This window comes from Mobula birostris, chromosome 32 (assembly GCF_030028105.1).
Source record: "Mobula birostris isolate sMobBir1 chromosome 32, sMobBir1.hap1, whole genome shotgun sequence".
In the NCBI taxonomy this organism is placed as follows: Eukaryota; Metazoa; Chordata; class Chondrichthyes; order Myliobatiformes; family Myliobatidae; genus Mobula; species Mobula birostris.
Window position 1 is genome coordinate 14,416,676 of NC_092401.1, and position 17,556 is coordinate 14,434,231.

The following is a 17,556-nucleotide window of genomic DNA, read 5'->3' on the forward strand; positions in this document are numbered from 1 at the left end:
TGGTTCACCACCATCTTGATACAGTCCACAACAGTGGTGTCATTAGCAAACTTGTATCTAATATTGGAGCTGTACTTAGCCACACAGATAATTAAACTTGAATTTGATTTGCTTCATTTGTCCAATGGAATCCAGCAGTGGTCTTCCTCGTGAATGTGTTTATGGTGGCTGTGATAGATCTGAAATTTCAGATGAAGCAGCGGTAACAGTTCGCTAACTCCATGAAGCACTGCACCTGTTTGACTGTAAATGGTTTGGGCCACTCTGTGACTGCCTGAATTTTCTTCAGGTCCAGTTGATCACTGGATGGGGAAAGTATACAGCCCAAAAATGACACCTGGTATTTATGGAACTCACATTTCTCTGGCTTGATGTTCAGGTTATCCTCGAAGAGCCATCTGAAAACCCTCCGGACATGCTGGACATGTTCCTGGTGAGAGTAGGAATAGATCAGAATATTGTCCAAGTACACAAAGCCAAACTGATTCAACACATCCCTGAGCACATCATTGACTAGGACCTGTAAAACAGTGGAAGCACTGGCCAGACCAAAGGACATCTCAACGTACTCATAGTGGCCAGTGAAGATGTTGAAAACTGTTTTCTGCTCTTCCCCTTCTCTGATACGAACAGGATTATAAGCATTGCACAGATCTATCTTGGAAAATAAAATTGTCCCCTGAGATGTTCGAATGCAGAGGCAAGCAGGGGAAGAGGGTAGTGGTTCTTCACCATGTTGTTGTTTAGGGGCCGATAATCAATGCAGGGACGGAGTTTGCCAACCTTCTTTCTCACAAAAAAGAAACCTGTCCCTGCTGATGAAGATGATAAATGGATAAACTCAAGGCCTATGTCTCCTTGATGCACTCTTCCATGCCCATGGTTTCTGGATGAGAGAGAGAAGACAGCTGCCCAGGATAGGATTATTATTGGGTAAGAGGTCAATGATGCAGTCATATAGTCGATGTGGAGGCAGGGAGGTGGCTTCCTTTTTACTGAAACCCTCAAAAAGATCAGCATATTCAGCTGAAATGCCAGTACTTGACACAGGAGAGGATTCGTGAGCTGGATGCAGAGAGGGAGACCAGCAAGCTAGTCGGCACTCTTGGAGCGCTTTAATGGGTAAGCAAAATGAATGGTATTTGAAGAAAAAGGACAGGTGGAGGAGAAACAGAATGAGAAGGCAGCTGGGTGCAATGAGCAATGGGAAGTGTGGTTTACTAAACAGATAGGGGGAAGACGAGGACCTATCTGTACCAGCTTTGCTGGTGATCCTCAGGTCTACGATCTCCCAGTTGGGATCCAATGGCACTGAGAGGATCAAAACCTCCAACCACCTCCAGGAAAGTCTCCCCATACACATATATTAAGGAAATATTTATTAAAGAGTTATTTACAACAGATTTTTACAATCATTTACTGATATTCAGTTATTATCAGAGGTAAAGGTAATTGGTCAAACAAATTGGGTTGATCAAAGATTTTCAAGCAGAGAGGTACTTCAGTCTGGAGATGGAGGTGGTAAAGTTTGAATAATGGAGGGTGGTATTCTTTAGATTATGAAGACACACAGTCCTCTTTTATTGTCATTTTGTAATGCATGCATTAAGAAATGATACAATATTTCCTCCGGTGTGATATCACAAAACACAGGACAGACCAAGACTGAAAAAACTGACGAAACCACATAATGATAGCATATAGTTACAACAGTGCAACAATACCATAACTTGCTGAAGAAGTCCATGAGCACAGTAAAAGTTCAAAGTCTCTCAAATGTCCCACATCTCACGCAGACGGGAGAAGGAAGAAAAACTCTCCCTGCCATGCCGACCACAATCCGACCCTGAGTCATCCGAAAACTTCGAGCTCTGATCAGCTCTCCGACACTGAGTACTGATCTCCGTCCGAACGATTCGACCTCAACCTCGATCGCCAACAGCAGGCAAAGCCGGGGATTTTGAGGCCTACCCTCTGAAAGATTCCCGACCGCGCAGTAACGACAGCAGTGAACGAACGTTTCAGAAATTTCTCCAGACGTTCCTCTGTGCTTTCACGTCCTTCTCCATCAGATCAGAATTGTCCACGGCCCCTATTTAACAGATACGATGTCATTTTTCACCGGAGGGCTGCGCACGTGCTCTCTCTCGTCCCGCCAAGTTCCAGGCGTAATTAGACAGTTATGGTTTGATTCATAGTTTATGATTAGAACAAAGAAGGGCCAGGGAAAGAAATGTCTCTGAAATTTAATGATTAAAGTTTGGAAAGTTCTGAATTAGAACACAGAAAATTTGCTTCACTTGTTTCATGCTGAAGTTAACCAGTGAAAATGATCTATCAGTAAAATGCCGCAGATGATGGAGATTTGAAATAAAAGCTGGCACGGTGTTTGGTGATGGTCCAAATGCACAGGGAAGGACAGAGTGGCACAATGAACATGAGATTTACTAAGAACTGTGCAGAACCAAAGGAAAAATAATAAACGTTAGTCCAACAGGGCCAGTACCTAAAACACTCAGGCTAAAATTTAACAACATCACTGCAGCTCAGAAGCAGTAACTTTAATACTAAACTAATACCGCTTCTTTGCAGCGTCATTGTAAATTGTAATGTTCTCTCCTGGAACTTGGACGAAGGAAGCAGGGAGCATCGCCGTCATTCTGCTTCTGTCAAGACGTCATACAACTGAAATGAAAGGAAGGGAGTTAAATACAACCACAATGAAACACTAATTGGCTGGAACATGCATACTCACGAGCATGATTACTAACCCTGTTCTGCTGTCTGCCTGCGAGGGCATTCAGGCTCCACAGCAGAGTCCGTGGTTATGAAAGAGACCCCTCCCTAGGTGCAGCTCCCAAGGCACCAGAGATCTGTGCCTGCTGGAATCCCAGAGGAGAATCTTGTCCTGGATGTCATAAGCCTGAATTCCTCAGGGCCATACCCCTCCCAATTCACAAGATACAGATACTGTACCCTGCCCTGCACCAGGCAAGATGCCAGCAGGTACCGCACAGAATAGACCAGGGACCCATCCACCAAGTGCGGAGAATGGGGGGGGGGGGGCAGAGGTGGTAACTGAGCAAAAGGGGTGGAAGTCACTGGCTTGGGCTGGGAAACGTAGAACAGTGGGTGAATCTTCATTGATGACAGTAGATGCAGAGTCCGTTGAAAGCCTTCGCCCATATAGTTTGGGGCCAATTTACAACTCTCAATTTTCAAAGAAAGATCTCTAGGCACCAGCCAGACTTCCTCCTCGGCTTGAGAGGCCTCACCTGCCAGTGAAGCCGACCAGCCTGTCAGACATATTGTTTCAGAGTTAGCAGCAGAGAAGCCCTGGCCCATCTCCAGGTGTGCTTGTAACATTTGACTAATTGTTCAGCAGGAGGACCTCCCACGTCATTCTCCAGTCAGGGAGGAGTGCAGGTTGGAATCCCTACTGGCGTTCAAACGGGGACATACCAGCGGAGGGTGACTGGAGGTTGTTGTGGGCAATCTCTCCTCAAACCAGTTGAGAGCCCCAGGTCGTGCAGTTGGAAGAGACAGGGGAGCACGGGGGTGTCCAACTCCTTCTTTACTCTCTCAGTCTGGCTGTTAGGTTGCGGCTGGAAACCTGACGAGAAGCTGGCTGGGGCTCCCAAATGAGAACAGAAAGCCTCCAAAAACAGGACATGAACTGTGGTCCTCAATCAGACAGTATGTCCTGAGGGAAGTTGTGCAGCCTGAACAACTGCTGAAGCATGAGGCTAGCAGTCTCACGAGCTGACAGGGGCTTGGGGAGAGCAATGAAGCTGGCAGCTTTGGAGAACCAGCCCAAAACCACCAGAAACTCCATTGTGTTTCCATCTGACAGGAGCAGACTAGTGATAAATCCACCAAGAGGTGAGACCAGGGGCGATAAGGCACAGGCAGTGAGCAGGGCAAACCTGCATGCTGCAAATGTTCTGGAGACATGGAACAGATGAAGACAAAGCCATGGACATCCTGGAGCATAGACAGCCACCAAAGTTGTCTCCTTATAAACTCCAGCCTATGTTGAGTTCCCGGATGGCTAAACAGATGTGAAGACTTGCTCCACTCCAACGCTCTGGGGTGCACAGAGGCAGGGACAAGCAGCCAGTTGGGAGTTTCCCCACCTGGGTTTAACTGTTGGGTAGCCCTCACCTCTGCCTCTATTCCCCATTATCACTGGAGGAGCAATGCATGAGTGCAGAGGGATGGGCTCTGAATCGCTGTTGTCCTCAGACACATGGATCTGTCGGGAGAGAGCATCGGCCTTGGTATTCTTCCTGCCAGGGCGATAGGTGAGGGTGGAATAAAGCTGAGTGAAGCAGGGAGCCTAACAGGCTTGATGGGAGTTGAGTCTCTTGGTAACCCAAATGTAGAAGAGATTCTTGTGATCTGTCCATACGAGAAAGGGGTGCCCTGCCTCCGTCCAGTGTCACCATGCCTCCAAAGCCTCTTTGACAGCCAGAAGTTCTTGGTTCCTGACACTGTAGGTATACTCATTCAGAGTCAAGCAGCAGGAAAGAAAAGCACAGGGATGCAGCCAGTTATCTACAGGAGAGCGCTGGGGAACTACAGTTCCAATGCCAGCATCCTATGAGTCTACCTCGGTGATGAGTGGACGGGATGGGTCTGATTCTTGCAGCACTGGGGCAGTGGTGAAGCATCACTTTAGTTCTGAGAATGCTTGGTCTGCTTCACATGTCCATTGGGATCCTGCAAAGGTCTTCTTGATGAGTGCATTTATGGGGCCCGTGATGGAACTAAAATTTCTGATGAAGTGAGGATAAAAGTCTGCGAACCCCATGAAGCGACTTACCTGCTTGCCATAGATGGTTTGCTTATTGATTGATTGATTGATTGATTACGATACATCATGGAGCAGGCCCTCCCAACCCTTTGAGTTACACCTCCCAGCAACCCTCCATTTAACCCTAGCCTAATCACGGACAATTTACAATGATCAATTAACTTACCAACTGGTAGCTCTCGTAATAGCAAAGATGCATATATCAGGATACTCTTTACCAACTGTAGCTCAGCATTCAATACTATCATCCCCTCAGAACTAATCAATGAACTTCAAGACATTGACCTCAGTACCCCGTGGAGCAATTGGATCCTTGACTTCCTCACTTGCAGAACCCAGTTAGTTCAGATTAGCAACAACATTTCCTCCATAATCTCCATCAGCAGAGGTGCACCACAAGGCTGTTTGTGCACCCCCATTCTGTTTGTTTTATACTTACGACTGTGAGGCTAAGCACAGCTCCAATGCCATAGTTAAGTTTGCTGATGACACTACCGTCATTGGCCAAATCAAATGTGATGCCAAATCAGCATATAGGAGGGAGATTGAAAATCTGTCTGAGTGGTGCTACAACAGCAACCTTTCACTCAGTGTCAGCAAGAACAAGGAGCTGATTGTTGGCTTCAGGAGAAGGAAACCAGAGGTCCATGAGTTGGCCCTCATTGCGGCATCAGAAGTGGAGAGGGTCAGGGACTTTAAATTCCTCAGTGTTATCACTCCAGAGGACCTGGCCTGTGTCCAGCATGCAAGTGCGATCACAAAGGAAGCATGACAGTACCTCTGCTTCCTTAGAGATCTATGATGATTCAGCATGACATCTAAGTCTTTGAAAAACCTCTATAGATGTGTGGCGGAGAGTATTTTGACAGGTTGCATCACAGCTTGGTGGGGAAACACCAATGCCCTTGAACAGAAAATTCGACAAAAAGTAGTCGATATGGCCCAGTCCATCATGGAAAAGCCCTCCCCACCAGTGAACACATTTACATGAAGCACTGTCGCAGGGAAACAGCATCCATCATCAGGGACCCCCACTCCCACCACTCAGGTCATGCTCTTCTCTCACTGCTACCATTAACAGCAAGGGACAGGAGCCTCAGGTCCCACACCACCTGTTCAGAAGTGTGACTAAATACTTTGTTAATAACACTTCTTCTTTGGTAAGTTGTGGTAAACCACCACTGCAAACAATGAAGAGGCCGGTGAAGGTGAAATTCACTCGAAGGCTGAGGCGTGGGGGTGTGATGCAAAGTCGGTGCAAGGTGTGGTTGAGGGGAAGTAGTTGAAGCAAGGTCGAGGCGTGTTCGAGACGGAGTTGGAGTCAGAGAGAGTGCGAGAGAAAGAAAAGCTGGAGCAGAGGAGTTTCCGAGCCGTCAAGCTAAACCGGGAGTGAAGTTGGATCAATCTAAGTGTCGAGCCAATTTGAAGAGGTCAGGTATGGGCCAGAACATGGTGATGGCGTCCAGGCCCAAGGTGTATCGATGCAGCAGGGTCCTCGTCTTAATGCAGGGGATGACCCGATGCTTGAACAATTTAAATATTCAATGCCAGATGGACTGAAAAGGCAGGTGTCGGGACTGGAAGCGAGGGTCTGGATGATTCTGCTCGCCTTCCGTGGCGCTGAAGCTGTGAACCTGCTTGGCTGCTCTGGGCTTCGTGTCTGCTAGCTTTGCAGCGATCTGCCCTGCTGTGTGGTGAACTGAGGCTGAGGCTATGGGCCTGTTCCAGCTGCCCTGGGCTTCAATTTCACTCTGAATGCTGTTGTTTGCATGACTTGTGTTCTTTTCAATCTCTCAGCACATTGGATGTTGGTCTTTTTAATTAGGTTCTTTTGGGTTTCTTGTTTTGTGGCTGTCTGTAAGCAGATGAACCTTAAGGTTGTATAACATACATACTTTGATAATAAATGTACTTTGAACCCTTTTGAACCTTTGAACTTAACTCAACTTCATGCACCCCATCACTGAATTGTTCCCACAACCCATGGGCTCACTTTCAATGACTCTTCATCTCATGTTCTTGATATTGATTATCACAATGTGTGCTAGCAATGTGGGTGTGGAGGAAAGGCAGAGACAGCAACCAGAGATTATTCATAGGAATTCCAACAGAACACCAGTCTAGTGACACCGTGAGATGCAACATTCTCAAAACCAGGACCCTGCGATTAGTGCTAATCAACCATCCATTTAAATAATTCAGGTAACATGGAAACTCGGGCCTATCAAAATAAACTTAACAAGCTTACACAGAAAGAACCAGGAGACTGCATTACAAAGAGCGAGTCGCTCGAGAAAAACACTAGGAACTCTAAATGATGAATGACTCTTATTAAACAATAATTAGCCAATCCAGGTACTTTAAAAACCTTAGAGCCTAATGCTTCCCAGCTCCCTGCACATGCCTGAAGAGCTTGTTACAATTTATTACCTATTTATTTATATATCTATCTATCTATCTTTTGTATTTGTACAGTTTGCTGTCTTGTACACATTGGTTGTTTGTCCATTCTGTTAGATGTGGTCTGTCATGAATTCTACTGTGTTTCTTGAATTTACTATGCCTGCAAGAAAACAAATCTCAGGGTTGTACTGCCTACGATGACATACATGTACTTTAGTAACAAATTTACTTTGACTTTGGACAGAGTTGTTGTTTCTCCTGGAGAAACTAGAACCAGATGCTGCAGCTTCAGAATAATGTGTCGGCCATTCAGACAAGAGAGAAAGAAGTTTTCTTCACAAAGATGGTGGCAAATATTTGGAAATAACCAAGAAAGAACTCTATTACTTCTACTTCTGTGGTAAACCATATATATATGTTGTAACTGGGTTACCTGTCTGGACAAGCCCCTCTGCTGACTGCTCCTGTGGCTCCTCCCACAGCCCCCTGAATAAAGGCGATTGTGCCATTGCTCCTCCTCCTCAGTCCAGGGGCAGATACTCAGCATGGAGGTCACATTTTACTGCTAGTAAAAGCCTTTCAGTATTTACTCTACTTCCAGTCTTTTGGAATTATTGATGGTGCATCAACTTCCTCAGAAGGCTAAGGAAATTTGGCATGTACCTGATGACACTCATCAATTTTTATAGATGCACCAAGTTCCTATCCAGATGCATCACAGCCTGGCATGGCTACTGATCTGCCTAAGACCGCAAGAAATCACAGAGCGTTGTGGACACAGCTCAGTCCATCATGAAAACCAAGTTTCTCTCCATGGAGTACAAGTTGCCAGGTGACAGGTGAAACCGGGGGAGGGGGAATGAAGCGAGAAGCTGGGAGGAGATAGGTGGAAGAGGTAAAGGGAGAAAGGGAAGGAGCAGGGGAACCAGAGGAGAGTGATGGGCAGGTGAGGAAAAGAAGGGCAAGTTCCATTATGCTGAGCTCTGGTGCTCCCCAAGACTGTTCACCCAGCCCATGGCTGAGCATGGCTGTGTTGCAGGATTCAGCTCAAATTGTGTCATCATGTCTGTGGATGACACAACAGTGGTTGGCCTCATCAACAATGATGAGTCAGAGTACAGAGAGGAAGTGGGGCGGCTGGTGTGAGATGAACAACATCAGTCTGAATGTGGAGAAGACCAAGGAAATCATTCTGAATTTCAGGAAGGTGCAGATGAAACATCCCCCTCTGAGAGAGTTAAGTACACCAAGTTTCTGGGAGTTCACACCATGGATCACCTCACCTGTTCCCTTAATATCGCCTCCCTGAACAAGAATGCTCAGCAGCATCTTTACTTCCTAAGGTGATTGTGTCAAATGAAGCTACCCACACCCCCTCAACCCACCTTAACTGAATTTTATAGGAGCACCATCGAAAGTGTTCTGACAAGCTGCATTTCCATCTGGTTTGGGAGCAGCTGAGCTCCAGACCAGAAGCCCCTGCAAAGGACTGTGAGAACAGCTGAGAGGATCATAGGGGTCTCCCTATCATCCATCAGGAACATTTATTGGGTGAATAAACATGATTTGTCTTGAAGCCACAGTGTTGCCTGTTTGCAGCCACCTAGTGGGAGTCGTCAGAGTCGGGTGCCAGAGGCGGTGTCACGTGGTGTCCAATCTGGAGTTGGTGTTGCTCCCTCAGTGTTCACTAGGCAGAAGGAAAGCTGTATTGTGTTGTGACTGCAGATTGCTGCAACATTCATGGACTCAGGAACTTGGATTATATTTTTTTATGTGACTGTATTTCACTGCTATCTTATATGTGCTATATTTGCCTTGTGCTGTGTATGACAGTTCCTACTGTGTGTTGGACCTTGCCCTGGAGTAATGCTGTTTCATTTGACTGTGTTCATGAGTATTCATATATGGTTGAACGACAAGTAATCTTGTATTGCAAGGAAATGATGTGAATCTCATCAAAGTCAAGTCACTCGTCTCCACATTTCTGTCTAAGTTAAACCTGTTTAAGTGCAACTTTGGCCAATGCACCATTTTCCAATTTCCGAGCCTGCCTCTGTTGGAAGAGAAAGAAGGGATACCAGATGATGATCTTCAGGTGTATACTGTGCTCACCCGGGTGAGTGAGCTGCATGAAGACAGGTCAGGGAGATTTCAGGGACTTCTCTTGATCCAAATTCCAGATGGGGTAATAAATCCATTTTTAAGCACTTGTAATGTGGAATTAACAGGAAGGATGGAGGAAGAACTGATCTCACTGCAAAATGACTGTGCTGAAGCTGAGGTTCAAAAAATCAGATCCAGACATTCGGTTGCAGAAATAAATCTCTGAACACTATCCTGCACTGTGGAAAAAAGTCAAAATGTCCTTTATTGCCTTTCCAACATCACATCCAGTGGGATGCGGTTTCAGTGTAGTCGTGCAACTTAAAAAAAAACAATGAAACAGACTGCAAATTACTGAAGATGGGAATCTGAGACTCCATCTGAGTGACATTCAGCCAGATGTAGAGAAGCTGATATCACTGCACCAAGACCTTCCATCCCATTGAAAGGTGAAAAAGCAATGAAGTAATCAATAATTGGACTACTAATGTACTCTTATAATTGTTGATGGAAATAGTTTTTACTGTAATTAAATTTTTAAAAATTATTTGTAGCTCTAAAGAGAGTTGATTTTTTTTGCAATTATTCGTCACTGTGCAGTTCCTATGTTCTTTCATTGTGTATCGTAAATCAAAATACTTTATAGTTTTTATAAATTGGCTGGAAAGGGAGAAAATGTGGTCTGGCACCCAAAAAAGTCTGGGAACTACTAGTTAAGATGGACATGGGTTAAACATGGGCAAATTTCCTCAGGCAAGGAAATCAGTTCACATGGATGAGCTGATCCTAAGACCCAACTCCGTACTTTGCGAAGAGATGGCTTTTGCAGATCCAGGCAACTTCTTTAAGTTTATCCATGACAGCTTATTCTTCTCTTATGTCTGTTCTTTGTTTTCAATATGATAGAGGTACTGTTGAAACAGTTCACACTATGGTTCTTTGCAAGCGGTGGGTTTTCAGACCAGCTCTGTGGCCTGGCGGTTTGCTGTCTCCAGGAACGTCCTGAAAGATGTGCGCCCTAGGGGAGTGGCTCCCTGGATCACCCGCTTCCTCGCCAGTTTCACTAATTGAAGCATCGTGGGAGACTGAAACGTCGAGTCAGCGGGATGTGTGTTTGCTTATCACCGGCTGCTCCTGGAAGGTTCCTGTACTCGAGCAAACCTGCACTCTCTCTCAACGGAGAGTGAGAACTTGTCAGTCCTCGAGTCTTGGGGCTTGGAGAAGCGATGCAGAAGACTGCAACATCTGAACAGCGACCTGCTGGTCTCTGCTCTCATTGTTGTGGGAGTGACCTCTCCTTCCTGGAGAGAGAGCCTATCTGAGATACCAAAGTGCTGGCATATGGACTGTAGTTTTGATGGTCTCTGGGTCAAGGCTTCTTTGGGGATTTTTTTGCTGTTGCATGCATGGTGGAGTGGTTAATGCGTTTGCTGCTGCTTCTGCAAAGTGTGGGGGAGGGGAGAGGGGTTTTGATCTTCTATCTTTCATTCTATAGGGTCTCTTGTTTCATGGATGTCTGTGAAGAGTACAAATTTCAGGTTGCATATCTCTGATATTAAAGGAACCTAAATCTAAGTTAAAAAAAAATCTAATTTATAAAAAAAGCACGTTGAGTGCTGCCTTTACTACAAGAGCCAATAGGCTTCTTAAATTTTTAGAAAACATGAGCGAAACCTCAGGTGGAATATGACCCTCTGTAATCTTGTGCACTACAGGATGGTCTTGTGGTCTTGTCAGTGTTAGTCTTTGGTTTGTCCTGTGATTTTTTTGTGATATCACTCTGAAGGAACATTGTATCATTTCTTAATGCATGCATGCATTTCTAAATGACAATAAACGAGCACTAAGTGTCCTCATAATCTAGATTTTAGGAAAGTTGTGGAGGGGGATAGAGAAAAGCCTACCACTGATGAAGGAATTCAATTTGTCCATCCAGGATAGGAACCCTAAAGGGGTTAGGAGACACGACAGAAAGTCGCAAAGTACTTCAGACCTGAAGCTCACTGGCTTCTGCAACCTTGAAGAGATCAATGGTCTTCAAGAATAACGTTGCACCTTTCCCCCATCTTGAAAACTCTAAATGATTTTGGAAAATTTTCAGGATACAAACTTAATTTAAACAAAAGTGAATTGTTCCCTTTAAATGTTCCTTTTTTATATATAATGATATTTCATTTAGAATTGTGAATTCTTTTAAATATTTGGGTATTACCATTACAAAAAAAAAAGATCTTTATAAAGCTAACGTAGTTTCTTTATTGGACTCTATGAAACAGTTATTTTCTAGATAGAGCCCTCTTACACTTTCTTTAATAGGTCGTATTCATGCTGTGAAAATGATGATTTTACCTAGATTTTTATATATTTTTCTGAATATACCAATTTTTCTAACTAAAAATTTTTTGATCAAATTTATTCTACTATTTCGTCCTTTATTTGGAATAATAAAAAAACAAGAGTTAATAAGTTTCATTTACAAAAATCCAAAAAAAATAGTGGACTTGCACTACCTAATTTAAGATTGTACTATTGGGCTGTTAATATTCAACAACTATATTTTTGGATATATTGGCTTGATAAGAGCCAAAATCCAGCTTGGATTGATTTGGAATTAAAAGCTATTAAACAATTTCATTTAACTTCATTATTAGGAGCTCCGTTACCTTTACAACTTGCTAACATTCCCATTTTAAATCTCTACCCTGTTATTAAATAGTCCTTACGGATTTGGTTTCAGTTTCGCAACTCTTTTAATTTTAAACAATTTAAATTGTTTAGCCCTGTATTTTGAAATTTGCTATTTAAACCTTCAATTACTGATCCCATTTTTCTTTTGTGGAGAAATAAAGGGATCTGTTTTTTTGCAGAATTATTTAGTGATGGTCGATTGGTGACTTTTGAAGAGTTAATTAGCAAATATTCTCTCTCATACACATTTCTTACAATATTTTCAGGTTAGACATTTTTTACAAAAATACGTTTCTACGTTTCCATATATGCAAGAATCTGATTTGTTGGATACTATTTTGAATATGAATCCTTTAGTGAGAGGTTCCATTGGTAGAATTTATAATTTATTTTTACAACAATAAGATAACCTCTCACTAAAGATTAAACAAGATTGGGAGAGAGAACTTAATATGACTTTTGTTAACAAAGATTGGTTGCAAGTCTTCCATATGTGCCAATCATTGTTTAATTCAATTTAAAATTGTTCACCGTTATTATTTAACAAAGGAGAGGCTATCCAAAATATTTCCTAATATAGACAATTATTGTGATAGGTGTAAAAATGAAGTATCTGCTTTGTCACATATGTTCTGGTCATGTCCCTCATTGAAATCTTTTTGTTTTCTACAATTTCTAAAGGTTTGAAAATTAATTTACAACCTAATACATTGACTGTTCTACTTGGAATAGTTCCGCATGATATTCAGGGTATTTCATTTTCAGACCAACATGTAATTGCATTCGTTACATTGTTGGCAAGAAGAGCTATTTATTGAAGTGGAAAGATACCTCTGCTCCTAATCTAATTCAATGGTTTTCCCAAGTAATGTTATGTCTTAGTTTGGAAAAAATTAGAAGTAGAACTTTTGATCCCCGATTTGATTTTGAGAGAAGGTGGGGTTCTTTTGCCAAATATTATCATTTAATTTGAATTAATTTATATGGTTTCCTTACAATTTTATGTTATATGAATGTGATTTGGCAGTTGTTTTTTTTTCTCTTTTTTTTATATATATATAGATGATTGTAAGACGTATTGCTCCAGAAGTTAGTTCCTAATGTTTTTTTTTGTAGTTAGTGGGTCTTTTTAGTTAGTTGGGGTTCTCTTTTTTTCCTTATTTTTCTTATATAATTTTTTCCCATTAGCATATACAAGTTTTTTCAGCTTTATTAATGATATATATACTAATTTGTTGAACTTTTGTATTTTATAGCTGTAGAAGATTATATATCAATAAAAAGGTTTTAAAAATGAAATGAAAATGCAAACTCAGTCATTGCACAAAGCACTACAGCAACTCTCCGAGGAGCTCATTGTACACACGGTGCTCCTGTCCTGTGTTTACATCCGCTCAGTGACGTCGATCAGATCGCCACGTGACCCCTCGTATCCAATCGGACGCAACCCCGAGTCAGAAGGCGGGACCATGGTGACCGGGAACGGAAAAGCGGAGAGCCGCCAGCCTGTTCGTTATCGGGGGTGGGGTCCAAAACCGGAGAGAACGAGGAGGGGTTAAACTGAAGAGTGAGGAGTCTCCAGTTCGGGGTAAGTAAGGGTACTGGCGGCGACCCGGAAGTAGACGTAGCGAGCCGGCGGAAGAGCGGGCCAAGGGAGCGGAGCCTGGGCGAGGGTGCAGGTAACGGAGGTGCAGGCGCTGGGGTGGAGCTGAGGGGCCCGGGCGGCCTGGCTCCGGCGTTCGTACTGATAGAGTTGAAGGGCCAATGTGGTGCTTGTGGTTAGCTGTTGCAGCGACTGTCATAGCTATTAAGGCGGCTTTGTACCGGGCGCAAGGTCTTTACAGGCTCTTGCGTCGCTTTGGAATCAGTGGATGCAGAATTGTGCTCTGTTTGTCCCGGGACAAGCTGGTGGAGCTCCTAAGGCAAACCATCTTCAGTTGCTTTGTTCTTTTATTACTTCCCCACCGTACGTCATTGTTTCAAAGGAATGCACGTTTGTTTTATTCCACTTGGAAGTCCTCGGATAATGATGTAGTTTGTGCCCGTGGCTTAGCAGGCAAGCAATCCTGGGTGACTGGTGTCGGCTGTGTTTTGTAAATACCGTAAGCAACAGAAAATCTGCAGATGCTGCAAACCCAAGCACAAAATGCTGGGAGGAACTCAGTAGGCCAGGCAGCATCTGTGGAAAAGAGTGAAGGATCTTGGGCCAAAATACTATTCTCCATAGATGCTACTTGGCCTGCTGAGTCCTAACAGCCTTTTGTGTGTGTTACAGACCATCTATAACAGGCTGCCTAATGACTGACCTTTAACAAACATGGTGTTGTCAAAAGTAAATGTGTCATCAAAGTACATGTATGTCACCATATACAAGCGTGAGATCTGTATTTGTTGCTTTGCTCAGTCAATCCACGAAACATAATAGAGTCAATGAAAGAACCCATTCAACAAGTCGGACAAACAACCAATGTGCAAAAGACAACGAACTGTGCAAATACAAAAGAAATTAACAAATAAACAATAGACATTGAGAACGAGATGAAGAGTGCTTGAAAGTGAGTCCATTGGTTGTGAGAATCTTTCAATTACGGGGCAAGTGAAGTTGAGTGAAGCTATTCCCTTGGGTTCAAGAAGGTTGAGGGGTAATAACTGTTCATGAACCTGGTGACCTGAGTCCTGAGGCTTCTGTACCACCTTCCTGCTGGCAGCAGCAAGAAGTGAGCATGGCCTGGGTGGTCAGGGTCCCTGATATTAGATGCTGTTTTCCTGAGATAGTGTTGTGTGCAGATGTGCTCAATGGTTGGGAAGGCTTTACCTGTGAGGGACTGGACCATATCCACTGCTTTTTGTAGGATTTTTCATTCAAGGGTCTTGATGTTTCCATACCAGGCAGAGATGCAACCAGTCAATATACTCTCCACCACACATCTATAGGTTTGTCACAGTTTTAGATGTCATGTCGAATGTTCACAGACTTCTAAGGAAGTTGAAGCACTGCCATGCTTTTTTTGTAATTGCACTGGTGTGCTTGGCCCAGGACAGATCTTCTGAAATGATGACGCCAAGAAATTTAAGGTTGCTGACTCTCTCCACCTCTGATCCCCCGATGAGGACTCTACATGGACCTCTGCTTCCCTCCTCTTGAAGTCAAGAATCAGCTCCTTGGTCTTGCTGACATTGAGCGAGCGGTTGTTACTATGGCACCACTCGGCCAGGTTTTCATTCTCCCTCCTATGTGGTGATTTGTTACCACCTTTGAGTCATTACTGAGTGCTCCTGAAGATGATCACTAACCAAAAGATTAATTTAAAATGCAATATTTACGTAGTTAATTAATCTGATTTGCCCATTGGTAGTTCATGTTGATTCCCCACAGTGTCAAACACCAATTCAATCTTGACCTTGACTGCTGGTTGTGTAGAGTTTGCACGTTCTATCTGCACCTATGTGCTTTCTATTCCTGAAATTCCAAAGATCTAAGTGCCAAGTTAAATAAGTGCTAGGAGAATTTCGGGGAGTTCATGAACATTTGAGAGAGAGAATAGGTCATAGGAAGATAAGTGGAGCAGTGGCCCGAACGTTGGCATAGAATTGAAAACCATCGTCTTTGCCACAAACGCCATTAAGTAATTGAATCACTTGGGGGAGAAATGTGTTGGAAATTGGGAATTTTTTTGTTGTTGGAATAGTGATGTGGAGTTTTACCTACTTCTTTGAGATTTGTCGTTGTGGGTCAAGGGGAGAAGTTGAAAACAAGGCAGAGAATTTTAACATTTTCACTGACATATAATGTGAAAAGGAGTGGTCCCAGAACCAACCCCTGGGGCACACAACTAAACACTGGCAGCCAGTCAGAAAATGCCCCTTTATCAAATTTGCTGGTGAACGCAGCAGGCCAGGCAGCATCTCTAGGAAGAGGTACAGTTGACATTTTGGGCTGAGACCCTTCGTCAGGACGTTAACATAATTAATGTCCTGATGAAGGATCTCGGCCAGAAACATCAACTATACCTCTTCCTAGAGATGCTGCCTGGCCTGCTGCGTTCACCAGCAAATTTGATGTGTGTTGCTTGAATTTCCGGCATCTGCAGAATTCCTCCTGTTTAATGCCCCTTTATTCCCACTTTTTGCCTGCTGCCAGTCAGCCAATGTTCTGTCCATGTTGTATCTTTCCTGTAATACCAGGAGGTTCTGTTTAGCCAAATAAGAGCCTATTACAATATTTAAAAGGGGTTTCAACAGATACTTGGATAGGAAATGTGGAGTGAGCTAAGAGTCTAATGCAGGAAATGGGATTAGTGTATCTTGGTGTCATGGACAAAGTGCGACCAGCAGGCTAGTTCTTTGCTGTACGATTATGATTCATTGATGGGGTCTGAAATCTCTGGATAAATGTGCTGTGCTGATTTGACTTTGATCTTGCCATGTTTTCTAATTTTCTTTTTCTTCCTAAAGATGGCCATGGATACTCGGTTCACCAGGGGCAAGTCTGTCATCCTGGAGCGATCCATCACTCGCCCCAAGTCTGAGGTCAGCCTGAGCGCCTTTGCCCTGCTGTTCTCGGAGATCGTCCAATACTGTCAGAACCGTGTCTACTCTGTATCAGAGCTACAGAACAAGCTGTCGGAGCTAGGCCAGCAGGTGGGGGTGCGGATCCTGGACGTGCTGGTAATGCGAGAAAAGAATGGCAAGCGGGAGACCAAGGTCATTAACGTGCTGCTCTTTATCAAGGTCAATGTGTGGAAAGCCTTGTTCGGCAAGGAGGCAGACAAGCTGGAGCAAGCCAACGATGATGACAAGACCTATTACATCATTGAGAAAGAGCCACTCATCAATGCCTACATCTCGGTGCCCAAGGAGAACAGCACACTCAACTGTGCCTCCTTCACAGCAGGCATTGTAGAGGCCATCCTCTCTTACAGTGGATTCCCCGCCAAGGTGACGGCTCACTGGCACAAGGGCACTACCCTGATGATCAAGTTTGACGAGTCAGTCATTGCACGCGACAAAACTTTGGATGGACGATAAGATGAACAGTTTATGGCCGTCTCTCTAAATGCCTGGATGCACCCCCTCTATCGCACTTCTCACTGATGATCTACCCAAAGATGTCAAGACCATGACTATGTCCAGTGTTAAGATAACTTTGTCGCTACCTGCCCAACTCTTTCCCCAACTGAGGACTGTTGATCGTTACAACATTTTGTTGTTTATCTGTATCCCAATTTCTGCTTGTACCAGGTTTTTGGTGTTTCTGGACTTTAATGCTTTAGGAGATATGAATAAGGATTTGCAATCTGGTACATCTGTTGTATGTGGAAATTAGCAATGCATATTAAAACAATTACAAAATCCCATTTTGCTGTGTTGGTGCTGACACACTCTCCGGTTTGTAGCCATTGGTTATGAGAGTTTTGCCAGAGCTCATTGTGATCCTTACAGAGTAGGGTCCCCTAGAACGATTTAGAAACTCATTCTCTGTAGTTAGGATAATGTACTCTGTGCGATCGTCAGCCTGTACGTTGGAAACCACTCAATTATAGCTG

General features: G+C 43.7%; 1 protein-coding gene across 4 annotated transcripts in view; it reads left to right on the forward strand.

Annotated features, from left to right (window-relative positions):
* Nucleotides 1-17,556, forward strand: part of trappc5 (trafficking protein particle complex subunit 5) — a 29,979-nt gene extending 12,423 nt beyond the window's left edge. The window contains exons 1-2 of one of the 4 annotated variants that reach the window (XM_072248461.1): nt 13,447-13,598; nt 16,466-17,555. In XM_072248461.1, coding sequence (XP_072104562.1) covers nt 16,466-17,038 — 573 coding nt within the window. In that variant the 5' untranslated portion in view covers nt 13,447-13,598 and the 3' untranslated portion in view covers nt 17,039-17,555. The other 3 variants (XM_072248462.1, XM_072248463.1, XM_072248464.1) reach the window with 3 other exon arrangements.